General features: G+C 41.8%; 2 protein-coding genes and 1 long non-coding RNA gene across 7 annotated transcripts; 1 reads left to right on the plus strand and 2 right to left on the minus strand.

The window, feature by feature from the left end:
* Positions 1 to 359: 359 nt before the first annotated feature.
* ARL10 (ARF like GTPase 10) lies at positions 360 to 8,591 on the plus strand. 5 transcript variants are annotated; one of them, XM_087887544.1, is made up of 5 exons: positions 628 to 826; positions 2,290 to 2,398; positions 4,510 to 4,681; positions 6,375 to 6,550; positions 7,042 to 8,591. In XM_087887544.1, the coding sequence occupies exons 1-5, from the start codon at positions 741 to 743 to the stop codon at positions 7,234 to 7,236; spliced, it is 738 nt and encodes a 245-aa protein (XP_087743670.1). In that variant the 5' UTR covers positions 628 to 740; the 3' UTR covers positions 7,237 to 8,591. The 5 variants fall into 5 exon arrangements, with proteins under 5 accessions (XP_034298792.1, XP_034298803.1, XP_087743670.1 ...); XM_087887545.1 differs by having other exon boundaries at positions 4,513 to 4,681; XM_087887546.1 differs by having other exon boundaries at positions 2,293 to 2,398.
* On the minus strand, positions 8,243 to 26,744 carry NOP16 (NOP16 nucleolar protein). Its single transcript, XM_060688484.2, has 5 exons — positions 26,552 to 26,744; positions 12,007 to 12,109; positions 11,302 to 11,368; positions 10,789 to 10,895; positions 8,243 to 9,657 (listed from the first exon to the last, which is right to left on the minus strand). The coding sequence occupies exons 1-5, from the start codon at positions 26,656 to 26,658 to the stop codon at positions 9,517 to 9,519; spliced, it is 525 nt and encodes a 174-aa protein (XP_060544467.1). The 5' UTR covers positions 26,659 to 26,744; the 3' UTR covers positions 8,243 to 9,516.
* LOC148115494 (uncharacterized) lies at positions 13,092 to 15,642 on the minus strand. The gene is made up of 2 exons (XR_015732595.1): positions 15,596 to 15,642; positions 13,092 to 15,499 (listed from the first exon to the last, which is right to left on the minus strand). It is a non-coding gene; the product is annotated as an uncharacterized LOC148115494 (long non-coding RNA).
* Positions 26,745 to 26,746: the final 2 nt, after the last annotated feature.

Consider the following 26,746-nt stretch of genomic DNA (forward strand, 5'->3'; position numbering starts at 1 on the left):
CTTCATCAGTGACATTTCTTAGCAGAGTGGAGAAACATTCCTCCCTGCAATCTTTTGCAATCCCAGCCACAGAGAAAAATGGTCCAGTATTTAGGGATAAAGCTAGGGATATAAGCAGAAAGTGTACACACACTGACAATTGGGAAAACATAGTTCCTGATTGTAACATTAAAATATGTATACGCAGGACAGTTTTTGTTTCAGCCTTCGCTAGTGTTGTCCCCGTCATTCAAAGCAGCACAAATACCTTCCTTTGAAGGGATCACCCAACAGGTGAAGCACATCACCTTGAAAGCCAGCTCCCAAGAACCATGGAGCTCTTGGTGGAAATTGCGCAGAGGGAGCCCATCCCCTTTAACTGGGCGAGTGACGTCACGATACTCGGCCCACTGCTTGCTGCTGTTGCTATTGCTGTTTGCTACCGGCCGGGAAATTCTCCCGCTGCTGCCTTAGACTGAACGGGAGCGGTCGGTCAAGTGAATCTCCTGTCGGAGACTTCCCAGGAGGCGAGCCGCTGAGCTCAGTTGCGCTGGAGGAGGAGGACGCGTGGCCGAATAAAGGAGAGGACCGGCTAAACCGAGCAGCAAAGCGGAGGAGCTTCTGGCCGAGAGGAGATCGCTGGAAGCCCATGGCTGCTGCTGTTGCCGCTTTCCGACACCTGAGCCTGGCGCTGGGCGCAGCGGTAGCAGCCCTCGGTTCTCTCCTTTTCATTGCATGGAAAGGCTACTTCCGAGACGCCGATGACAGCTGCGTCGGCTGGAGAAGTCGCTGGGAGCGGCAGCTGGAAGCGGAGCTACGAGCTTGCAACGCGCGAAAGGAAGCGGAGGTAAGGGAAGCCTCTCTCCCTCGAGGCCGGCTCTTCCGCAGCCTGGAACAAATGTTACTTTTTTTCCGAGAGAACTGGTCGCTGCATCCGGCTCAGTCTTGGAGATGGGGTGGGAGAGAACGCTGCGAATTTAGGAAAGCACTTAGCCCCGTGTTTCTCAACCTTGGTAGCTTGAAGATGGGTGGACTTCAACTCCCAGAATCCCCCAGCCAGCAGCGCTGGCTGGGGGATTCTGGGAGTTGAAGTCCACCCATCTTCAAGCTTCCAAGGTTGAGAAACACTGACTTAGCCGGTTTTCAGGAAACAAGATTGCTATTATGTTCACATTAGTTTAGAACTTGGTGGTTTGGGCATACAGTTCCATATCTGTTTATGGGACCAAAGAAGACCTTGAGAAGTCAGAGTGCTAGTCTAGGGGTAAAAGGCATCAGACTAGAAACTGAGATACCATGTGTTCTGCTCTTGCTTTAGAAACAAGATTGTGTGTCTTTTGAGTTTGATACATTCCTTCTTAGACACAGTCAGTGAAATGTTTCTGAGAAAACTGTAGGGACTTCTCCCTGTATTTTTGATTAAAGGCACCAAATCGGAGTGAGAGAGTGGATTGGGGCGTAAGACACCAGCGGATCAATTTCTAGAAGTAGTGGACAAATTACTGATTCACTAATGATGGCCTAGCCCTAGAAATTCAGCTGCTAATCTGAGAAAGTTGCATAATTTGTTCTTAAGATATCTTATCCGGCTAGAAAGCTGCCAGTATAGTATTTATTGAAAGGAGGCCAATAATAAGGATCAGGAAATAACAGATAAGTTGTCCCAGTTGAAGAAGTGGAAAACATCATAAAAGGTAATAGAATTATAAACACCATAAGAAATAAACGTGCTGAGAGGAATTAAAGTGACTTCTAGAAAAGAAAGCCCTGCACCACTTTTGGGGGAATCTTGTAAAATGACAAAGAAGTAGGAAAGGTTGGATCCAAAATTATTCTTTATCTACAGTACTTCTTTTAGAAAAACTTTTTCACTAAGTTTCTGAGAAGGCTTATGGTAGAACTACATGGGCGTGCATATAAGAGAAATAAGACTTCAAAGAAGTTACTTTGAGCCCAATTGCAAGCTTCAGTCTTAAATTCCATGTGGCACCATAGAAATACATAGAAGGAAAGGCAAAAGAATTGTGATTAATTGCTTAGATGTTAAGCTCTTGCGGAATAATCTCCCTTTTGGGCAGCTGCTGATTTTGCACTTCTAATGCTGCATTCCAGGATCACCCTTAAATGTTGAGTGTTGAGAAAATTAGACATACACACAATTCATTATGTGGGTTCTGGTCTATCATCATCATCATGTTCTTCTTTTAACGACCACATAAACCCTTGTGGTGTGAAGTCCAGGCAACTGAATGGAGCTGAGTGTTTACTGGCTGGATGCCCTTCCTGTCACCAATGCAGAGTTTTGTTCAGCAGACATATTCTGCCCAGAGAGAGAAATATCTGCCTCTACCAAGGACCGACCTCACAGCCTCCTGATCGTGAGGCAAGAGCTCCGCCTCTAGGCCACCGCAACACTCATGTGAGTTCTGGACTAGGTTACCAGAAAAATGTAAGAATCGCCACTGGGTTGGAGGGACTTAAAACAAGGATTAGATTCAAATAAATGAAGGCTAAAGATCAATTAACTCATGTAACCACTCTCAATATTGTTTCCTGGTGGATGGAGGGATGGATGAACAGGAGGATGGTACTACTCTATATTGTCCTCTTTTGTGGGTTTCTCACAGACACATGCTGGGCCTCTATGGGATCCAACTCCTGGACAAAACAAGCTTTTGATCTGTTCCATTGGGGTTCTGCTTACGTTTTTTATTTATTCAATTTGTATAGTCGCCAACCTCAAACCATTTTGGTGGTGTCAGCTTATAAAAACAATACAAGAAGAAAAATAACTTTTTGTAACAAAGTTTTTGCAAAGTGAGCAGATTTAGAGAGCCAAAAACAAGGGCCTTGGGTAAAGATGAAAAGAGGCAGACTTCCTTAGCTGACTTCTTCATTCTGTTTATGTGTAGATAATTAAAATCCTCACAACGCCACTGTTTCTCTGTCATAAAAGATTCCTTAGGAGGCAGTGCTAGTGAGAGCTATGCCTTTTCCCTGACTAAATTAAGTTCCTGAGCTTTTATCCAGGCAGCATATGTTGATACAAACTTATTTCCTGAATAAATTCCAATTCATTCTAATGGCTAGAGCTGACTACAGTGATCCATGTCTCACTCATTTCTAGTTTGGTATACATAGAACTGCTCTTGAAATGCATTTCACTTATAAAAAACATGGAAGGTAAATTGCTTGTTGATTTTTATTTTACTCATGTTTTACTTGAGTTTTGTTTTACTCATAATCCAGTCTTGACTTCCTGTTTGTTTTCACTGGCATAATTCAAGGTGCTACCAGTAATACTTACCCTTACAGGGTTAGGTAGAGGACCCATAAGTTTGTAATAATTTTAGGAAATTTTTAATGAATTCTTCCACCAGGAAAAGCATTCTATGTAGGAAAGGTTGTGTTGGCTGTTTCCGTGTTTTGTTTAACAAAGTTATCCATTTATTATCTGTAAGATTTATAAACTGCTTTACTCCATTGAGTTTTAGAGTACAGAAAATACAGTTAATCAAACACTTTAATCTCACATTTTAATCTTTTATGCTATCTCCACTTAATCATTAAGTCACCAAAAGCCTCCGATCTCTGGATTCTGTGAGACAGAAGACAACTTCCTACACTTCTGGTGAAGAAGGAGTCATAGTCCATAGAAGGGTAGACATGACTGAGAATGTCTCTGTATGTTCTCTGCTATCCTATTTTTTGATGGAAGGGGACCTTTGGATTAGGCAGGCAGAATGAATGAATGGAGAGATCCAGTCTCATCTCTCCATTCATAAAAGGCACTGAGCCCTTTAGGACTTTATGGTTGATGACCAATCCTTGAATTGCACTTGGGGAGAAACCAATAGCCAACACATCTCCTGTATCAGTGGTTTAATTCAATTTTTTTAAAATATAACAACCCATTCAGATTCTGGGCAGCTTACAAAATCCAGAAAATAATAAAAACAAACACACCCATGCAACCTAGATATCAGAATGATAACCTGTACAAGGCCCCCAATTACTGTGTTTCCCCCAAAATAAGACCCTGTCTTATATTTTTTTGAACTCTGAAATAAGCGCTTGGCCTTATTGCCATGCGCGCAAAAGCCCAATTGGGCTTATTATCAGGGGATGTCTTATTTTGGGGAAAACAGGGTACCTGTACAAGGCCCTCAATAGGAGCAATTATTTTTAGGTATTACTCATACAGTATGTGTGATATATGATCCTTTCTTTCAGGATTGGTATCCTAAATTAATAATCCATCAGCCTCCACATTCGACTAGGTTGTCATTATTTTTCCCTAAAGCTGTCAAGAATGAGTGATTAATTTGCTAAATTTATAGATCAACTATGCTCTTGACAAGCAGGACTATTCTAAATACTACCCACAACTTAAATTTATTTTTTCCTGCTTGCTTGTCTCATTTGAATATTTTAGCACAACCATCTTTTCAGGGATAAGCCAGAGTTAGGTGGTTTTCCATTATTTTAATCAATTACTGCCTGGACTAACCTGAACTCTTTTTCTCCTAGCAGCCACATTACTGTGAATACCAAGTTTTGATTCTCGGTTTGGACGGGGCTGGAAAAAGCACCATTCTTCACCATGTATGTAGTCCAGAAGCCAAGAAGCACATAGCACCTACTCAAGGCTTTAACTCAGTGCAGCTGCAGGCCAGTGGGCTCCAGATGGATCTTCTAGAAGGTAAACCCTGTTTGGAAATAGGGCACAATCTGCAACATACTGCATGTGTGGCAAGGTAAGGGATAGTAATCTGGCACTTGTGCAGGAAAGATGGATCTGGAACTTCTTACTGTTGTGGTCCGCCAGCGGCCTGCGGAGCTGGCAGCAGAGTTGAACAGCGAGGACGCTGGGAAGGAACATGGGCCAATCCTGGAATCTGGGGAAGGCTTGGACAAGGCTCTGCATCGGAGGCAGAGATGGGGCCAGGACCATCTGGGAGTTATGTGCAGACTCCAGAGCCTCCAGAGTCGGACATCAGTGAGGCAGAGGAACAGGGGACCTGTTCTTGCTGGCCGGTTTCAACTCCAGGTTGACTCTGTGTTCCGTGTGGCCTTGCAAAGTTAATTGCTAATTAGGTCTTGGCAGTGTGTCAAGGAAGGCAAAGGTGGGTGTTTATCAGACTTATCCAGAAGAACTGTGACAGACTTCTGTCGGACTCTTTACAACTATTTGGGACTCATCTGTGAATGAACAGGTTGAGGATGAACAGGCTCTGAATGAGCAGAATTCACAGCCATTGAAATAAAAAGAGGGTTTTTGGGCCTCATTGTGTGCTTTTACTATATCAGGAAGCCTACGTCAGAACACTTCCCCTCTATGATAGCAATCACTGGCTTTGTTCACAGAAACCATATTTAACTTGTAACTATGTAAGTCAGTTTGTTTACACCATAAACTAAGTCTCAAAAAGCCTGAGGTTAATAATATCCAAACAAATAGCCAACTTTTTAAAAAACTGACCTATGTTAACATAGGTTTTCTATCTAATATCATATCGAACTAAGGGAAAACTATCTTGAAACCCCCCTTCTGAATTGAATTTATGTTTTCTGTGCTGGGAATCTCCTATGACTTGTCCATTTTTGTATTTTTTTGGCCTGAACAATGCATGGGAGGCTATGATAGGTATTTATACATAACTAGCTGGATACCCATGCTTCGCTATGAAACTATGTGATGGGGCATGATAAATTGACACTTGCAGCTTGAATATTAATGAATAGTTACGATTGGCCTCTACTCTCCCCTTCTCTCCCTCAGCCTTGCCCCACAGAAATGTCTCCTATCTTATCCCATTCCTCTCCATCAGCCTTGCCTCACAGAAGCCTCCCCTATCTTATCCCCTGCTTGCTGCTGTGAAAGTAAAACTGAAACTCCTCTGCTTGTGTTTTGCATTTGGAACAGATTTCTTTTGAAGTGGGGAGGGGGAGTAGAACTCCTTAGCATCAGAGCATGGAACAGATTTCAGGTGGGGAGGGGAAGTAGAACTCCTTAGCATCAGAGCGTTAATAATAATATAGGAAATACTAATGCTCTGATGGTCATTTCAAAAAATCCTTTCTTAGTGTGCACCTAGAAGTCAAGAGGAACATATGTGACAAATTTCAAGTTTGTAGGCTTTACGGTTCTGGAGATTTCATGATTATAGCATGAGTGGTTTTTGCTTTTATATATATAGATAGAGAAAATTCTCCCTCATTTAAATCCACACCTGCATTTCAGGCTTGGGAAAGATGCTCATGATATGATGTAAAGTAATATTTTCTCATGATTTGTTTGTCAGATGTGGGCACTGCAATTAAACACTGGAGGACATCAGAATGAGAAAGAATGCTATTCAGTCAACTTGTACTTTTGCTCTTTGTTATACTAGTTGGTGGGAGCCAAAATCTACGCTTCTATTGGAACCAGTATCTGAGCAAAGCCCACATTTTGGTGTTCGTTGTAGACTCTGCAGATGGCCCACGCCTTCACATTGCTCGGCAGGAGCTCCACTGCCTGCTAGCTGAGGACCCTCAGCTGCCTTTGATAGTCTTAGCTAACAAACAGGTGAGTCCCTTGCTATCTTTCACATGTGACATTCTTAAATTTTAGCTTGTTATAGATCATGGGTGTCAAACTCGCTGCATCATATTGAAGTCACGTGACGTTTCACTGTTTTTTCCCCTTCGTGGAGCTGGGATGGGCATGATCTGTGCATGACGCATCCGGCCCATGAACCGCCAATTTGATACCCCTGATATAGATGGAAGAGCAACTTACAATTATAGAACTGCACGTGACTCCAAGATTCCTTTGACTGGATTCCTAGATTACTTTTCTGTACTTCAAAAATCTCTAAGGTTTGCAAGAACGCAACCAAAATGTAACAGTAATCACCAATAACGATTTCTTACTAATTTCAAGAAGTGAAAAAAGAAACACTAGCATATATTCAGCTTAATCATCACCCAAATGAAGAAAAATACAAAATTGTGGCATAGCTCTTATAAGAAAAGGCCTAAGGTTTTTTAAAATGATTGTTTGTATATCTATTTTAGGACAAGAATGATGCCCTGAGTGTGGCAGAATTGCAAGAGGAGTTGGCCTTACACAACCTGGATAGTCAGAGGAAATTCTTTCTTTTGCCCACAAGTGCAACTTCTGCTGGTCTGGCCACTGCAAACAGTGTTCTTCACTTGAAGCACCTGCTGGTCAAAATCCTTGCCCATTCAAACAAGATGGACTCCCTGTGATTGCGCCTCTCAGCAATAACTTTTTCTGCATGGTCAGGAAAGTCCACCTCGGCATTCACTCAAATGCTTTTGGAGGAGGAATGCCACCTGCCAATATAGCCTTGAAGATAACTCCTACTGCTCTGGATAAGGGGGAAGAAAAGGCAAAGTGCATTGCTTGAGGGGGACATCCATCAATCTCAGAGACTATTGAAAACAACTGCTGCTCTTTTCACAAATCTAAAGAACTGTAATACCAATATTTGCACTTTGCATTCTTCTTTACTGGATCTACTATAGTTGACTTTACAATAAGCAGGAAGAAGTAATGCAATGACTTTATATAGAGGAAGCTAAGAAAGTCATTTCATAAGCTCTTTGCCTATGAAATGACTTCGTTATTTCAAAAGCTGGGGGTTAGTCTTGGCCCATAAAGGGCAAAATTCATCCTGATTGCAGTTAACGGAAAGTGGTAAGTACTGAAACTGATGGCTTATCTAGATTTGTGGAATCCTTAATGGAATATCTTTTATTTCTAGCTATGCATGTTGGAACAGTTGTGCCTTGAACTGATGCCAAAGCTACTTCAGTCACTAAGACTGCTATCTTCTTATTTATTACTTGATTCTGAGGTAACCTCTAAAAGACTAGATATTTGATATTGGTCAAGAGAATTGGAAAGTCTGGATTAGACCACAAAGAGATGCACGAAACGGACATCCTCCAAACTAAGTGAGCTCAACTGTCAAATTCCCGGGTTGGCTGGGAAGTTTGAGATGCAGGCCAACACCTGCAGGTGTCCCTGATAAGGCAAAGTTCTTCAGCATGTATTTGAATATCCCTATTTGTTCCCAACCTATCAGAGGTTGTTAAAAGTTTTTATTTCTGCTCCATTATAGAAACAAAATGTTATCTATGCAAAAGCTATTGTGAGCTAGTAATGGCTGTTACAACATACAGGTAAGTCACATCATAGGAGCTACCAATACCATTCTCCTAAATTTCTAATGAAGAAAAAAAGCAATCATTTGTCTCATCTCTGTATTAAAGCATAATTCTACATGTGCAGGAAGCCAATCCCATCTTTAGGCAATTTCTCTCTACAGCTCTTATGATGTTAGAAGTAGGAATGATGCTGTTTCTTAAATAGGAAAATGATGCATATAACATTGCTCTCCATTGCTCCCTCTTCTCTTGGCAGATCAGGATTTTTGTTTGGACTAAGCTGCTTTTGCACAATTTATGTTTTAACCAACCCCTCCCCCCTTATCCTGTTGAGAATATAGGAAACCTGGATAATACATCTTAGCCGTATATGCCACAGGCAATTGCTAACAAATGCTTTGTACTTTTTATCAATAAATCTTGTGATGCAAGATGTGACTCTGCTCTTCACCACTTGAGGAATCCTGCATACAAATCAGGACAATTATTGCTAATGGTCATTTTCATCAGACTCTACGTGGGATTAGACAGCTTTTTAGTCCCGTGTTTTCCAGGTGCTTCAACACTTGTAGAGCTACACCAGTTCCTCTACAGAATTCAGACTTCATCAATTGCAAATTCCTGTAGTAGCTGCATGACAATGTACAACTGCAGTTTCAGTCTTCAGAGAAAAAGAACCAATGCGGCTTCTACTTTTAAAATAGCTAAGGAAAGATGGCTTGACAAGACAATCCATAATGTACCTCACATTAGGAACCCTCATTCCAACATTGCCATCAGCAGAGTGGTGGCTTCTTCCCTCTCATAAATATGGACTAATGCTCATTGAGTGAGTTAGCATCTCTCTGGGATAGTCTCTTATTGGAGAGTAGAGATAGCTCTTTCTGGCCCAAATGCACTAGTTTTGAGGTTTTAATCTTGATGTCCACATCTTATTTCTGAGAAAGGAAACTACTATTTGAGGCTACTACTATTGTGCTGTCTTTCCAAAATGCACAAGAAGTGGACAAGTCGGTGTACAATTAACCTCTGCTCTTGTAACTAAAATATTTTTTCAATATGCTCTATTATTGACACTAGATTTAGAGAAGTCATATGTCAACCAAGGTCTCTTCAAGGCAAAAATATTTTTGTCACTAAGAGCTATTTTGCCTTGAAGAACCTTCAGTGAAATAAATGAACCTGAAAGCTGACTTAAAATTTCTGCAGAATTTTGGAGAATCAAAGTTCCACCTGTATTTTCTTATTTCTCTTTAGAAGGCAATATTTTATGTAATTCAAGTATCAGTTTTTCAATCTCAGTCACTTAAATCCATGCAGATGAAATAATGTTTCAGCATCTTTTCCTCCTCATAATTATTGCTCCATTTTTTCTGGCCGTAAAGATGCAATGAATATTTGGTACTCCTCGGGATAGAAGCGTTTATACACATTGATCTTCCTCTTTATTTGTTTTGGTGTATCCTGGTAATAGTTCTTCTCATCACGAGCCATAGCCTAGGCAGTAAATTACAAGCATAAATTAACAGAGAAGTGGTTTTATATTAACACATAAGTTTTAGAAACCACACCCAGAAAGTAAGCAGTACATTAAACATCCAAGTCTCAAGGACAGCCTATATATAAAGCAAATACAACCACAGAACTCCAATAAAATAAAAGGTAGATTCAGATGCTAGATGCAATTTAACCAGTTGCTCTACAGATATTATGAATTCTGCCTGCAGCAAAGGAGTGTAAGCACTCCAGTATAAATCATCTGAAGGGCCCTAATTGCTTAACTTCAGTTCAAATGTCCATTTCAAAACAATCATATATGTTGTCAAGCAAGAAACACTGTACAAAGCAATATGGGAAACTAGAAGAAACAAATCCTTTCCTAAAACTGCCTATATAATGCATAACGTTTCAATAATTCTATAAATGAATACAAGACTTAACCATCATGAAAGTCATATTAAAACCCATGCCAAGATCTGAATACAATTTTTAAAAATGTGTGGGGAAAATAAAGTTCCAACCATGCAATCTATAAGAGTCTCTCTGGAGAAAATGTTAGTACTGCGAAGATCTTCTGTTTTAAATACTTACTTCCCTGTGACAGGAGATCTCACCCAGCCAAGCTGTTTCAAAGGCATTTATAGCAGTGGTGAAATCCAATTTTTTTTACTACTGGTTCTTTGGGCGTGGCTTGGTAGGCATGGTGTGGTTTGTTGGGCATGGCAGGGGAAGGATACTACAAAATCTCCATTCCTGCCCCACTCCAAGGGAAGGATATTGCAAAATCTCCATTCCCACCCCACTCCGGGGCCAGTCAGAGGTGGTATTTGCCAGTTTTCTGAACTGGTCAAAATTTCCGCTACCGGTTCTCTGGAACATGTCAGAACCTGCTGGATTTCACCTGATTTACAGGTTAAAATTCTATTAAAATTGGCCTTGGAATAAGTGGAAGCCAGTGCAGGAGGCAAACGGATTGGCATGATGTAGTAGTAACAGCCAGTCCTCCTCACTTCAAATATTGTAATTGGGATTCTCTAATCTGATTTTCATATCATTTTCTAATGATGTATTGCAGTTTATCTAAACAAAATAACTTCAGTTGGAAATAACAACAAAATTATCTCTTACCTTATAATTTTCACCATGATTCTGAATCATGTGTTTGACGTAGTCAATAAGATCTCTGGAGAGGGTCTCAGATTTTTCCTCTGGGAAGCTGGCTTCATATTCTAATTCTGGGCATAAAGAAAAGAAAGCAAGAAGGTATTAAGAAATGTGTGCACACTGTGAAACCTCCTTTTGTGGAAATAGAATAGCTCTACCCAACCATTACATCATGGAAATCATATCCTTTCCCTCCAATAGGAGACATGTCCAGGCTTGTTTGGAAAAGATGCATTATTTTCATATCAGCAGACACAATGTATTTGTTCTCTCACCCTAATTTTTAATGATTATCCAACCGATTGTAAAATAGTTTGTATTTAAAACCACAAAAAAATTGAATATCTGCTACATTTGGTAATAAATAATGAAGAAAAGAAAACTGCACTTAATTGGAATAGCAAGACTTCTAATGAAGAATTTTCTTATGAAGAATGACATGTCTATCAAACTATGCCAATATGAAGTAATACCCACCATTTATTACATATGGCTTCCTAACAGTTGTCCCTGCCTCTTGTCCATCAAGTTCCATTTTTGTATCCTGTAATTTAAAAGACATGGCAATTCACATTATACAAAAAGGCTGCTAGGAATTATTTTGTATTTTCTTTTTACCACATCATTATCATTTTATAATGGTAAACTTGGATGCAGTGTTACATCACACAGTTTCAAATTATTATACAATACAAATGGTGACAGCTATTTTATAACTCTATAGTAGCACTCTACCATTTATTGCTCAGCATAGCTATGGATGTCAGCACCAGGGGGAATTAAGTGAATACAAGATGGTGATTGTCACTTGCCTAAATGAAATGCCAAGAATTAGAAATAGCTCTTCAACTATTTCAAATTCAATTTCTAAAAAGTAAGATAGTCGGACAAAAGAATTTATCTCTAAACCAAAAACTGGGTTAATGACAGTTTAGTTACAATGTTATTTCTCATGCATACTTTGTATTTAACCAAATACCATCTGAGATTTACTGGAAAAAATTACAAACATTTTCACAATGTACTTTTCTAATCAGTTATACTATTTTCATTTTCCAATTATTGTCTTCCTGGAACAACATCCAAATAAGTAATACAAGCTCCTAAATGATAAACATTGATTTAGTGTTTTCCTTCAACTTTGAAGTGATTAACTGTTCTTGGAATTCATACAGCACTAACCTTTGGAATGGGAATTGCCTTGTTTGGATCAACAGCCAGGCCCATTTCTGCCAAATTCTTAGAAGCTGATTTGGTGCTATCCCAAGCATGTCGGATTTGAGCACTGAAGAGAAATGAAGGGGAGGGGGGGAGAGAAATAAAGCACCCTGCTTCAATGTTAAATAATAATCATAATAATGCATCAATGTTATGCAATCTAGAAGAGATTCCTTCCTTTTCAATAATAATCAAGAAAGATTTTGAACCCAAAACAAAGCAACAAATGGCAGCCCTCTTCCCCAATTCAAGTGCACAGAACAGCGGAAAGTTGATTTGATGCTGAAAACCTCAAATATATATGTGCCCGTCTCTTTCCACAATTGTAAAGGTAAAAGAACACTTTAAATGACAATCTGCTGGTATTTCATGACATACAAAATTGGTTGTGTATGGCAGCTATCTCTTGTCTCATGATAGGATTGATCCTGTACAAGGCTAGTGCCTAAAAAATATCTATGTATTTCAACATATCTAAAGATATTCCAAATATCATTAAGAGGCAGTCTTTAGCATAATGTGTGTTCACTTCATTACTTTTTTAAAATTTACCCATCACCGTGAATATTTTACCTTTTTCACACATGAAAAGGAGTTGTTACAGCAATGATAATGAAGTGCTCGCCATAACTTTTGAATTGAGCCATTTTCATTCTGTGGTTTTTTTTATGTCTACTTCCTCTATGTTTCTTCTCATGTCTAGGTTCATCCATACCATATCTATTCTTGACCATGAGTTATGTGGGCTTGAGTAAAAGGTATATTGGTTTTTCTTTAAATTTAGTTCTCTCCATATATCTTGTAGATTTAATTCTTGTGTCATCTTAAAAAATGTATTTGGTAAAATTCTTTTTTTCTTGTTTTTTTTTCTTTTGTAGTCTTTCTTGATATCTACTACTGCGTTAAAGTCACCTGCTAGACACGTTTTCATATTCTGTCTCTGTTATTATATTATGTAATTTACGGTAGAATTCCTTCTGGTTATTGTTTGGTGCACAAATTGTAGCAAGCGGTATTCGTTTTTGGTTTTTTACTATTCTTATTCTCTCTTCCTCATCTGCGTAAATTTGTTTAGGTTTTAGCCACTCTTTAATATATAAGGCTATCCCTCTCTTCTTTTGGTGTGCTAAAGATATGTGGAGTTTCCCAATTTTGCGATATTCTAATATGTTGCCATATTGCTTCTTGATATGAACTTCTTGTAAGCAGACTATATCCATATTCTATTTTTGTAATCTTATAAATGTTTGTTTTCTTTTTCTGGTGAGTTCAGACCATTAATATTGATTGAAATCATCTTAATTTCCTCCTCCATCTTATTGTTTGTATATACCGTGTTTCCCCCAAAATAAGACCTTATATTTTTTTGAACCCCGAAATAAGGGCTTGGCCTTATTTTCAGGGGGTCTTATTATTTTCGCCTTGGGCAGCCTACGCACTCATACCTGGGAGTCTGGCAAAGAGAGGCTCCCCCTGCACGCCGCCATCAAGCCCCTTCCCTCCTGCAGGGGTGTGTGGAACACAAGCGGCCAGAAGGCGCCAAGCCGCACTTGCGTGCCTCCCAGGCCTCACCACGTCAATGTGGACGGACTCTCCATGCAGGGCTGCGGCTCCCTTTGCCCATTGCTGCCTCTCTGCCCTGGCTGCCCGCAAAATGGAGAAGGGTGCAATGTTCTAGGCCAACTGGCAGAAGACTTGGCAGCAGGCGGCTGGCATGAATGGCCTCTTTTCCACTTCCAGCCAGAGTTTGGAAGCCGCAGAGGCGGAGTTTGGGGGGAGAGAAAGAACAACTTCTGCTGCTTTCCTTGCATGCAGCCAGCAGCAGAAGCAGCAAAAGTCTTTCTTTCTCTCCCTCAAATTCCGCCTCTGTGGCTTCCAAACCCCAGCCAGGGCAGTGGCCGCTCTGGGAGTGCACTTCCCGCTCTATGGTGATAGTCGCTGGAGACCTCCCCTTCCCCCCCGCTCCTCTCCCCTCCAATCGCCCTGCGTTCCCTCCACCCAAGCACATCGGCTCGCCCCCAGCATGCCCAGGAAGCCACTCTGCATCGGGAGTCACTGGACCAGACAATGACTGGGCCGGACTCTTCCTGGGGAGGGGAGCTTCACGGCACCCTTGCCCATCTTCCCTTCCTCCTGCAGGTCTCGCTTACTCTTCCCAGGCACCCGGAAGTGAGATGCCAGGCAGCCACGCAGAGGGCAGCCCCAACAGATGCAGCTCAGCCAGCCCGGCCACTGCTCCCCACCCACGGCTGAGCTTGGCCTGCACGGGGCCGGCCATAAGAGAAGGAAGAAGAGATGGCAAGGAGAGCTCTGTCCTGCTCCATGCATCTCGCTTCGCCGCCGCCCCACCACTCCCCCTCGCCAGCTGAGATCAGCAAGCTAGATTCAGGAAGCTGAACGCACTGCCACCACCACAGAGGAGAAAAACATCAGAAATGGGTTAGAACATCAGAAGTTGCACATGTGTCTAAGTATTTTGGAGGGGCTTATTTTTGGGGGGGGGGGCTTATTTTAGCACATGCGCTCAAAAGCCCAATTGGGGTTATTATCCAGACATGTCCTAGTTTCGGGGAAACACGATAGGTCTCTGTTTTCTAGTTGTTCTTGTTTCTCTCTGTACTCTTCTTTTTGCACCTTCTCGTTCATATCATTCTGTTTCTATCCGTCTTCTTTTATCTTGATCTGCCTCTTTCCTTTCTAGTTGCTGTTCTTCTTGACTCTTACACTCTATCTCTTGCCTACTTTCTTGTTCCTCATCCATGGTAAAGTAATGCTCATAGAATTCCTGCACTTTATCCACAGTGTCAATTTTGAATTTCTTGTTCTACCACGAAATCAACATTCCTTCTGGGATGAGCCACCCAAACATAACATTGTACTTGATCAGTTGCGTAGTTAAAAATTGATAGTGTCTTCTCTGCTCCCTGACCCTTCTTGGAACTTGTTAGAGTTTGAATTTCTCTTCCTTTATAAATCATTGGTTCATCCCTTGTCCTCTTGTAAATTTAATCTCTTGTTGTTTTCCTGGAGAACCGCACGTATACCTCCATTGATAATTTATGCCATCTTGCATAATTTGTGTGTATTCTATATATCTCATCGATGTCACCTTGGATCTCCTGTTTGGTTTTCTGTAGGGTGTCCGTTAATAGTTCTGTCATAATCTTTAGTAAGTCTTCTTCCTTGTTTTCCATTATATTTTGAAATCTCAAGAAGAATGCAGCTTTTTCTTTTTCTAAATGGACTATCGCCTCTTCCAGATCCCTATTTGCTGCAATAAGTTTCTGTTCCTACGTTTCTAGTTTCTTTTCTGTTTGTTCTGCTTTTATTTTTGTTTTCTGTTCATTCTTGGATATTGCCTGTTGTATCATCCCCATTTTGTCATCCAGTTTTTGGATATCTCCAGAAATGTCTCCCTTCATCTCTTCAATCTCATTCTTTATCTCCTGATTCCTCACTATATAAAATAATAAAATAAAAGGAAAAAGAGATTTAATAAAACATAAAATAAATTTAATGACACGAGATGGCACAAAATGAATGTTGGGCTTACCTTGAACGTTCCATCTATGTGCACTGCTGGAGTGTCCAAGTGTGGGTGTTTATCAGTCAGTTATGATGTCACTGAGTTGGAATTTCTTTGGCCACGCCTTCCTCCTTCTGGCTGAGCCTCTCAGTTTTTTCAACGAAACCGGAACCAGAGAAGACGCTGTCTGATAGAAGAACCGACCACTCCTGGACCCCGGACCAGCACAAGCCAGGGTGGGATTTGGACACTCCAGCAGTGCACATAGATGGAACGTTCAAGATAAACCCAACGTTCAATCTCCTGTGCACTGTTTGGATGTCCAAGAGTGGGATATACCCAAGCTAAATTGATGATGGGAGGGAAGCAGATCGGTCCAGGGTCCCCTCGGCCGGCAGGACTCTCTGTAAGACACGCCTCCCAAACGCCGCCTCCTCCGATGCGAATTGGTCCATCTTGTAGTGCCTCATGAACGGTGAAGGAGTAGTCCAAGTCGCGGCTCTGCAGATGTCCAAAATGGATGCTTGCATAGCCCAAGCAGCCGAAGTGGCTGCACTGCGAGTAGAGTGTGCCGTGATGTGCCATGGCACTGGACAAGTCTGATGTTCATATGCCAAGGCAATGCATGCCTTGAGCCAACGATCAACCGTAGATGGTGAAACTTTCTTCCCCATCAACGTGGGCTGAAATGACATAAACAGGGCCTCCGTCCGTCGAAAGGGGGCCGTCTGCTTGACATAATGCCGCAAGGCCCTGCACACATCAAGCGTATGCCAGCGCTTCTCAGTCAATTCCTAGGATTAGGGCAAAAGTCCTGTAGAATAAGTTCCTGTGCCCTATGGAACCAGGAATTAACTTTTGGTACAAATGTAGGGTCCAAGTGAAGAATGACACAGTCGGGGTGAAAAATGCACAAATCCTGGCGGACCGAAAGTGCCGCTAGTTCAGAAATTCTGTGTGCAGAAGTAATAGCGACTAAAAAGGCAACTTTAAATGTGAAAAGCTAAGTGTGGCAGTCCGCAAGGGCTCAAAAGGAGGCGAGGTGAGTGCCTGCAAGACTAGTGATAGGTCCCAAGTTGGGTAGCGGTGAACAACAGGCGGCAACAAGTTGGCAGCACCTTTCAAAAAACTGCGAACCTTGGGATGATGCGAAAGAGGAATAGGTCCCTCACCTGGTAAAACAGTTGTCAAGGCCGCAATGTGACGACGCAACATATTGGTGGATAATTTCTTTTTGAGACCATGCTGCAAAAAGGTGAGGACCTGTGGAACCGTCGCAGCTGTCGGCATGAAGTTCTTCTTAGCGCACCATCAACAAAACACCGCCCAGGTGGCTTGATAATGCGAACTGTAGACTGTTTCCTAGAAGCCAAAATGGTGGAAATTACCTCAGAGGGGTAGTGCTCCTTTCGGAGAGCTTCCCGCTCAATCGCCAGGCGGCTAACTTGAGCCATTGAGGATCTGGATGTTGAAGGGCGCCAACTGAGGGAGACCCAGTGCGGTGGTAATATCCAGGGTCGCTCTGTTGACAGTGGCATGAGGTCTGCGAACCATGGGCGTCTCGGCCAATACGGTGCCACCAGTAATACCTCCGCCTGCTCCTCCAGAATCTTCCCGATCACCCTCTGGAGTAGGGGAATCAGGGGAAATGCGTACAGCAACCCGGTCGGCCACGGGCAGTGAAGGGCATTGACCCCTTCGGCCGCCAGAGTCCAAAACCTGGTGAAAAACCGTGGCAGTTGAGCATTCTGCGGGGTAGCAAACAAGTCCAGTATCGGGTCCCCGAAACGAACTGTGATGAGATGAAACAAGTCCGGGTGAAGGCGCCATTCGGCCTGGTCTATCATAGTTCGGCTCAACCAATCCGCTGTGGAGTTGGACGTCCCGGCGATGTGTTCTGCTTTCAAGGACCAAAGATGTCGCTCCGGCCAGAGACACAGCTTCCTCGCTTCGTGCATGAGGTCTTTTGAACCAGCGCCTCCCTGACGGTTGACATGCGCCTTGGCCGTGACATTGTCTGTTAACAGCAGAACATGTTAATCCAACAGCTTGGCCTGAAAGTGTTGAAGCGCCAGGTGTGCTGCCCTCAGCTCCAGCCAGTTGATATCGTTGCGAAGATCCTCCTGAGACCAATGCCCTTGAGTCACCGAGGACCCCAGATGCGCCCCCCTGCCGAAAAGGCTGGCGTCCGATGTCAATATCAGTCTGGGAGGATCCCGAAACAGACATCCTTTTTCCAAGGCCTTCAACAGCCACCAATCCAAGGAGCGAAGCACCTGTGGAGGAACCCTGATCCTGTCCAGTGAGTTGCTGCGCCCTAACTTCTGACTGGGGAGGAGGAACCACTGCAAGGCCCTGGTGTGTAACCGAGCCCAGGAACTATGGCTAGGCAAGGTATCATCTTCCCCAGCAATTGAGAAAGCAGAAGAAAGGTCACTGAGCCTGATGTCTGAACCTGCCTTATCAGCTGTCTTATACTGTCCCTGCAGTACAGGTGATAGAAACACCTGGGATAATTTGGTGTCTATTACCGCCCCCAAATGTACCAGCCTGGAAGACAGAGTCAGATGGCTTTTCTCCCAGTTTACTGAGAAGCCTTGATCCTGCAGGGTCTGGATGGTGAGATGTAGATCCTGCTCTGCCTGACTGGGGGACGATGACTGGATCAGCACATCGTCCAGGTAGCACTGTAGGCGGACAGGATGGGCTCGCAAACGCACCGCCACCACGTCTAGTAATTTGGTGAAGGTGCATGGTGCTGACAATAGGCCAAATGGAAGGGCCCTGTTTTGCCAGTGACAGCCTGCAAAGGCAAACCTGAGAAACCTCCTGTGGGAGAACCTTATGGGTACGTCGAGGCAGGCCTCTTTGAGATCTATTGATGACAAGAAATATGCGTGTCTGAGGCCTCCCAGGATCGAATGCAGTGAGTGCATTTTGAACCTCTTGTACTTTATATGGATACTGAGGTCTTTCAGGTTCAAAATTGCCCTTTAACCCCCCGAACTCTTGGATACCAGAAAGAGTACAGAGTAAAACCCCAAACCCCTTTGACCAGTCGGTACTGGTTCTATGGCTGAGATACCCAGCAAATGATGAATTTCGGTCTCCATCATGGCCCTCTTGGTGGCCTCCCTGGGTACTGGACACTGAATGAAATGATGAGGGGGTCTAGAACAAAATTCTAAAGTTAGTCCGAGAGTCACAGTTTGTAAAGCCCATGCGTCCGTGGTGGAATCCCTCCACTGGTCGGCAAACATCTTTAACCTGCCGCCAATAGGGATGTAGGCCCAAGAGTCACTTGGAACGGTGGTAGGGGCGTCCCCCTGAACCCCTGTAGGGGCGCCTGGACCTGTCTCAAAACCCTGATCTGTCCTGAGATCTGTCTCCTGCCTGGAAGTAAGGTCTCTGAGACTGGGAGGTGGAGAATCCCGCCTCCGTATTCCGAAAGGGCTGCCTACGATAATAAGGAGTTGATGTCCTATCATATCTCCTATTCATCTGGGGTAGCACCTTCCTCTTGTCTTTCCCTTCCACCAGGATGGGATCTAACACATCTCCAAAGAGCTGTTGTCCCTTAAAGGGTGCAGCTGCCAAACGTCCTTTAGACCTGGCATCCACCTGTCATTGGCGCAGCCATAACAAACGTCTAGATGCCACATTAGAAGCTAGAGCCCTAGAGGCAAACTTTGCAGCAGTAATAGAAGCATCTGCTGTGTATTCTGTTGCAGCAATCAGTTTACTAAGATCTTGCTGTAGGCGAAGATCCTCTGGGGAACCCCTGGTCTGAAGCTGCTTAAACCATAGGAGCGATGTTCTGGCCATAAAGGAAGCCCCTGTAGCAGATCTAAGCGCCCAAGCCGCAGCCTGATGAGTCTTGCGCGTGGCCAAATCCGCCTTTCTATCCTCAGATTTCAATCCTTCTGCGTTATCAGAGGGAAGAATAGAAGCAGAAGCCAAATTAGTCAAGGGAGAATCCACTGTAGGAATTTGGAGGAGATCCTCAAATTCCTTCTCTACGGAATACATCTTTTTATCCATGCCACTAGGGGGAGGAACAGAAATGGGATGTTCCCACTGCCTTTTAATTGTATCTACAAAAAACTGTGGAGATAGAATAACCTCCTGAATAGTGACCTGTTCAGAAAACAGGCTGGCACACAGATCCTGAGAATCCTTAGAAGTTGAAGCAGATTTCTCCACTTGACCCATATTAGCAGTCATTTTAGCCTTAAGCAATAAGGTTCTGAAAAGATGAGGTCGGAATAAACCAGAATAAACTGGCTTATCCTGAACAATGCCCTCATCCCCTGACATCTCAACTTCACCTAATTCCTCTTCACTTTCCAGTGAATCCTCACTGCAAAGGGATTGAGTATCCTGACAGGATTCCTCCCTGTAACCCCTATGTCTAGCTGGCTGAGACACAGGCTGCTCTGGAAGGCCCTGGATGGGAAGGAGCCAAAATACCTTTTTGGTTTAGTGCCTCATCAATACCTTGAGTAATGGTTTGCACAATGGCAAACGTAATTCTGAGGACAAGGTTTGGTGCACCGGCTCCGGTGGGCGGAGTCCTGCTGCTGTGGGTGTAAAGGTGGCTGAAGGGACAGAGCCCTGTCTACCTGGCACCTGAGAAGTCTCAGAAGGGGCTTGAGCAGTGGGCAGGACATACCCTTTCTGAAAGGGAACAGCCTGAAACCCATGTTGTTCCTGAATAATAGGGGGAGGCCAGTTAGGTTGCTCCTCTTGAATTTCCTGAGTTTGTATAACAGTGGGAAAAATATGAGAAGCCCCACCCTGATCCCCTGAACCCACAGGGATTTGGGAGCAGCAGCCTGTTGTTGAGCTTTTGCAAAATGCTTTTCTAAGGCTTTTTGTCTTCTCAAGGCATCCTTATCAGCAGCAACAGAAGATTTAGACTATTTTGCCTGTGTGCTAACAGAAGGCTTACTGGATCTCCATCTTGGCTTATTAGTGTTAGAGCCTTCTGGCTGAGGTTGGGGTGTAAAAGACTCCTCAGAATCATTGCTATTGGCCATAATGGACACAATTTAGAGATTCAATTAAGACAATAAAATAAAAGTTACTCACTGCGCAGTTCAGGGCTTATTTTAAATTGCTAACCCGGCAACATGCTTTGTTTGCAATAAAACAGGCAGCAGCAGCAATTAGGAGGGCACCCCAATAGTTAAGGGAACAAAAGGGCCTGTTATACAGTCTCCAAGGGCCACAAACGCTGAATCAAATGAACACGGTTTGCTTGCGTGATCAGGAGAAAGTCCGGCTCCCAAATTGCAGATCCTTGTCAATTTTCGCCCAGCTGCTTCAAAATAATAGCCTGCTGCGTTTTTTAGCCCAAACAAAATGGCCGCCGCCAACACAATGGCGACTATTGGCCAAGCGGTCAGCGCGCTCTCCCCTGTGATCCGCGGCACTCCTGCATCAATCTGCGGCAAAATCCGAAGCCTCGGACCTCTCTGAGGCTCACAAAGCCCCTTCCAAGCCTTTTGCTACAATCCTGGGTCATGGAGCAATGGCCGCCACAGGAGCGATCTAATCGCCGCTTTGCAGAGCGCTCAGCAGCTGACTCACACCTCACTCACACAGCCACCCAAGCCGAATTTAAAGAGGCTCGGGTTTTTGTGGTTTTTTTTGAATATTTGAAGAATTTAGCCAAATTAACTAGTAAGAAAGAGTAAAATTTAATTTAAATTGAAGAGCCAACTCTGACAAGTCTTTCCTCTGACTGAGTTGGAAAAACTGAGAGGCTCAGCCGGAAGGGGGAAGGCGTGGCCAAAGAAATTCCAACTCAGTGACGTCATAACTGACTGATAAACACCCAAGCTTGGACACTCCAAGCAGTGCACAGGAGATTGTTAAATTGACGAAACAATTTTTTAATTTTTTTAAAAATTCTTTTAATACAAACATTCCATCTTACATTAAACAGTGTGTCATCTGAGTATAAAATTCTTTGTGTTTTAACAAATTTACCACTATATTCATTTCTTACATTAATATTAAATAATAATACTAATAAAATAATATAAACCTAACATCTCTTCTTTACTTATCTATTTTTATAATACATTGCTTTCATATTTCTCTAACTATTGATAAAATAACTCCCATATATTATAATAATCTGATTTTTCCTTTTCTGGAATTGCAAGTGTTACTCTGTTCATTTCTGCACATTCTAATATTTTCTTAAATCACTTTTTCATCTGTAGGTATCTCTTTGCTTTTCCAATTTTGTGCAAATACAATTCTAGCTGCGGTTATTACATGAATAATCAAATATATGGTTTCTTTACTATAAATACCCGGTAAAATCCCCAACAGGAACAATTCCAGTGTTAAATCAATATGTTGTTGCGTTCACCTTCTCCAGCCACATACAAATTTTTGCCCAGTATCTTTTTGCTTCCCCACATGTCCACCACATATGATAATACGATCCCGGTGTCTGTTGGCATTTCCAGCATTTAATTGATTTATCTTTAAACATTTTGGCCAGTCTTTCTGGTGCTAAGTGCCATCTGTAAAACATCTTATATAAGTTTTCCTTGACAATGTTAATTTGTAATTCCTATTCCATAGTTGCTGCCATTTATCTAGCTCTACCGTGTGACCAAAGTTTTTTGCCCATACTATCATTGTTTCTTTGACTTGTTCTTCTTCTGATTTAACACTCAATAAGTAACTGTACAACTTTTTATCATTCTCTCTTCTATTCCTGTCAATATCCAATTCTGTCAGTTCCATATAAAAACCATAAAGTTTAGCATCCTTTTCATATCTAGATTGTATTTGCAGCTGTGTGTACCAATCCATATCAATCCTCTGCTTTTCCAATTCACATTTAATTTTAAGTTCCCCCTTTTCTGACAAAATAACTTTGTATCTAACAATATTTCCCATATTAATAATATTTGGATGTATAAGTGCTTCCATCATCGAAAGCAAGACTGGTATCTTCAAGTAGTGTTGTTCTCTAATTTTTTCCCATACTAATAACAAAGCATTTTTTATATAATGTCTTTGGAAGTAACCATGTATCTTATTTTTCCCATACCATAAAAAAGCATGCCAACCTAATTGCAGGTCATGTCCCTCCAATGTCAATAACCTTGTGTTTCTCAATACAATTCATTCCTTCATTCAAGTTACCAGGCAGCAGCGTTAACTTGGATGAAAGCGAAACAAAATTTTTTTAAACATGCAAATAAACCAGGGAGATGGCTGGCACACAAATTAAAAAAAAGAGAAAGAGAAGAAATTAATACAGTAACTGCAAGATGAGAAAGAGAACCTGCAGCATCGGATGGAAGATAAAAAAAATATAATTCAAAAATTCTTTAAAGACTTGCATAGGCAAGAAGACATACCGGAAGAGATTATCAAACAATATTTAATAGACAGGGGCCTAACCACAATATCGGCTACAAAGAGATTGCAGAGATCACCTTTTCTTTTTATGTAGTGTTGTTTATATTGATATATATGTGTTTTGTGTATACATAGTGTAGTATTTTGCTTTTATATGTTTAATAAAGTTTTTTTTTAATTAAAAAAAAACTATACAAGAACCATTCGAGACATTAATACTGGAACTATTCAACGAAGTATTAGCAGAAGCTAAATTACCAAAATCATGGACAGAGGTATATATATTGTATTAATATCTAAAGAAGATATAGATCACCAGCAGCTTAAAAATTATAGGCCTATCTCATTATTAAATGCCAATTATAAAATATTTACTGCGATAATTGCAGAAAGAGCAAAAAGACTATTAAACCAACTTATCCATCTGGACCAAAATGGGTTCCTGCCAAAAAGAGAGTTGAGAAATAATACTAGAATGATCATGAATGTCCTTGAATTTTACAAAGCCCACCCTGAAAAGCAAGCAGCATTGATATTTCTAGATGCACAAAAAGCATTTGACAATCTATGCTAGCAGAGAATAAAAAGATTGGGAGGCGTGGCCAGCGTCACGGCAGTACAATGGACTCTTTGGTGGCTCCCAAAGAGTCGTCGATATCTCCGCTGTCCGAGGGTCCTCTGTGACCTAAATCGCCCTGTAGGGATGACCAACGAGAGGAGCATTGCAAACTCCCTGGAAAGACCGGAAGAAGCTCCTCAAATTGGACAGCGAGAGAAAGCGACCTAGAAGTTACTGAAAAGCTGGGGCAGCCGCAACAAAAGGAAAAGTAAAAAACCAGCCTTTGACATCAAGGTGAGGTCAATTTAATTTTATTGTCTAGAAAGTTTCTCTTTAATATACCTGGACAATCAATAAGAGTGGCTGAGAGTGAGGAGTGGGTGCGGGTGTGTACTCCCACTCACATCCAGAAAATTGGGGCGGCAAGGAATGCACAACTGAGAGCCTATTAAATTTTTATTAATTTTTTATTGAAGAAAAAGAAAAGACTATTTGGGGACTGTAAAAACAATTGGACACTAAGGTTTTGAATGACTGAATGGAATATACATTTTTTTTTAATGGATTGTTACAATGCTGATTGCTTAAATAATACTTTGTTTAAAGAAGTGAAAGTTCTGAAAGTATTGAGCTGAGATGAAAAGTTAACCTGCAGTGCCATCTAATGGCAGAAGAAAAAGCAAAAGACCATCTATGCTGGCAGGTTATTATTCAACAATTAAAGATTATAAATTTTGGGGAGAAATTTGTGGGGATGATAAGTGTAATATACTCTAGTCCAGGGGTCTGCAACCTTAAACACTCAAAGAGCCATTTGGATCCATTTCCCACAGAAAACACCAGGAGCCACAAAACCCTTCCCGTGCCTGACTATTTCTTGAGCGGCCACAAAACATATGTAGTTGAATTAAACGTTCTGTTTTCTTCTGAAACTTTTATTTTGTTGAATTTATTCATGGTTGGCCTACCAGGAGTTGAAAAGCTCAATAAATCGCATGCCAGCGGGTGTCGCACATTGGTGGTTGTGATGCATATTTTGACAGGGAGCTGCAACAGAGAGGTGAAACAGCCATATGTGGCTCCAGAGCCGCAGGCTGCTGACCCCCTGCTCTAGTCAAACAGCAAAAGTGATAATAAATGGGCAAATAACAGAACAATTTAGTATAGCCAAAGGTGTAAGACAGGGATGCCCCTTATCACCTCTATTATTTATTTTATCTTTATAAGTATTATTAGATTATATCAGACAAGAACAAGAAATAAAAGGTCTACAAATAAAAAAAGAATACAAAGTACAAGCCTTCGCAGATGACCTAGTGTTTATTTTAGAGGAGCCACTAGAAACAGGAACTAAATTAATACAGAAAATAGAAGAATTTGGTAAGGTGGTGGGGCTTAAAATAAATAAATAAAAGACAAAAATAATAACCAAAAATCTTACCAACAGCCAGAAAAAAGAACTAGAGAGGAAACTGGAAATACAGATAACTAAGAAAGTCAAATATCTGGGAATTTGGTTGACAGCAAAATGCTCATCAATTAAAGAGGATAATTATAAATTACTCCAGCAAATAAAAAAGGACCTGGGCAATAAGAAAAAATTAAAATTATCACTAATCGGAAGAAAAGCCACAATTAAAGTGAATATACTACCAAAAATTCTATTTTTATTCCAAACCATACCAATAAAATTAGGGAAGAAGTTTTTTGAAGCGTTAAACAACATAACAAAACTCAGTATATCATATCACACATAATAACAGCAGCTAGAATCATCTATGCACAATACTGGAAAAACAATAATACTTCCTCTGATGAAATGGTGATAAAAAAAGTGTTAAAATGTGCGGAGATGGACGGGCTAACAATGGAAATAAAAGAAAGGTGAAACGGAATAAAATCTGATTTGGGACACATGGTATAATTGGCTGGAGAATAGAAGCAAAGAATAAGAACGTAGAAATAAATTAAGATGTGATAATAAACGGTAATATATATAGGTATATAATTGCAATATTGATGCATTGTATAGAATAGATATGTACACAAAAGGAAACAAAAAATAACAAAAATAATTTGTATGTACTTAGGAGATATACTGATACCAGAGCGCTGTAAAGATCTAAATTGTGATATAAAATGAAGAAAACTGTTTAATAAAAACTTTTTTTTTTTTTTTTAAAGGAGTAAATAGTAGTTATTTAGAAAATGGGGAAAAAATTCAGGGATAAAGGAGGAGCTACTTAAAGTGTGCAACTGAGGAAAAGGGAAGGAAAAGTGAGACAATAGGGATGTAGAATTTTAATTTTAGAATGAGGACACGTGGCTTATGTTGTTGCAGTTTTTGTAATGCATTATTTTCCTGCCTTAAGCCACTCCAAACTACCCAGATCCCTTTTAGCTGATAACATAATACAACCCAAATAAAGAAATACCCACGCTGGGTTGTTTTTGGAACAAATCTCACGTTGGCAGGTTTTGAACACATCTAGCCAACACCATTTTTAAAAAATGATTATTTCAACGCTTAGTTAGAACAGAAGCTGCGTTGCTATTACTGTAGAGTAGGGGTGGGCAAATGTGGCCCTTTTACAACCTGTGGACTTCAACTCCCAGAATTCCTGAGACAGCCTAGCTGTCTCAGGAATTCTGGGAGTTGAAGTCCACAGGTTGTAAAAGGGCCACATTTGCCCACCCGTGCAGTAGAGAAAGCTGGATTCGACGGCCTTTGGGAGCGATGCTAAAGCGGGGCAGGCGAATTACGAACCAGCCTCCCGCATTTTAAGCCTAGCTAGCGTGTTAAATCAGCCCAGACTTTACGGTTGGTTCCAGGTGTATCTCAAACGCAGAAAATAGGCTAAATAAATCCTAGGCAACCTAAATCTGGGCCAGGCGTGGTGCAAAGGCAGCATTGGAAAACCTGGCGCCTTTCGGACGTCTCAAATGACCGAGGACAGGGACCAGCCCTCCTATCTAAACCGGAGCTCGCCCCCAAATAACGACCCACTGAAGAGCCACTTTCCTCTACTCACCACTGTATCCGGGGCGCCGACCGTTTGCGGAAAGCCCGGTTCAGTTTTTTGCGGTCGACGTTGTAATTATACTTCTTCCGACGCTGCTTCTGCTTGGCTTTCGGCATCGCGGCGGGCTTCTCGAGACCGAACTTGGAAAAAGGAGCACGCGCTTCCCCGCTACCAGCCCTACGGTCGCAGGAAAAGCATCCGTCG

This window comes from Pantherophis guttatus, chromosome 2 (assembly GCF_059756535.1).
Source record: "Pantherophis guttatus breed Tessera chromosome 2, ASM5975653v1, whole genome shotgun sequence".
In the NCBI taxonomy this organism is placed as follows: domain Eukaryota; kingdom Metazoa; phylum Chordata; class Lepidosauria; order Squamata; family Colubridae; genus Pantherophis; species Pantherophis guttatus.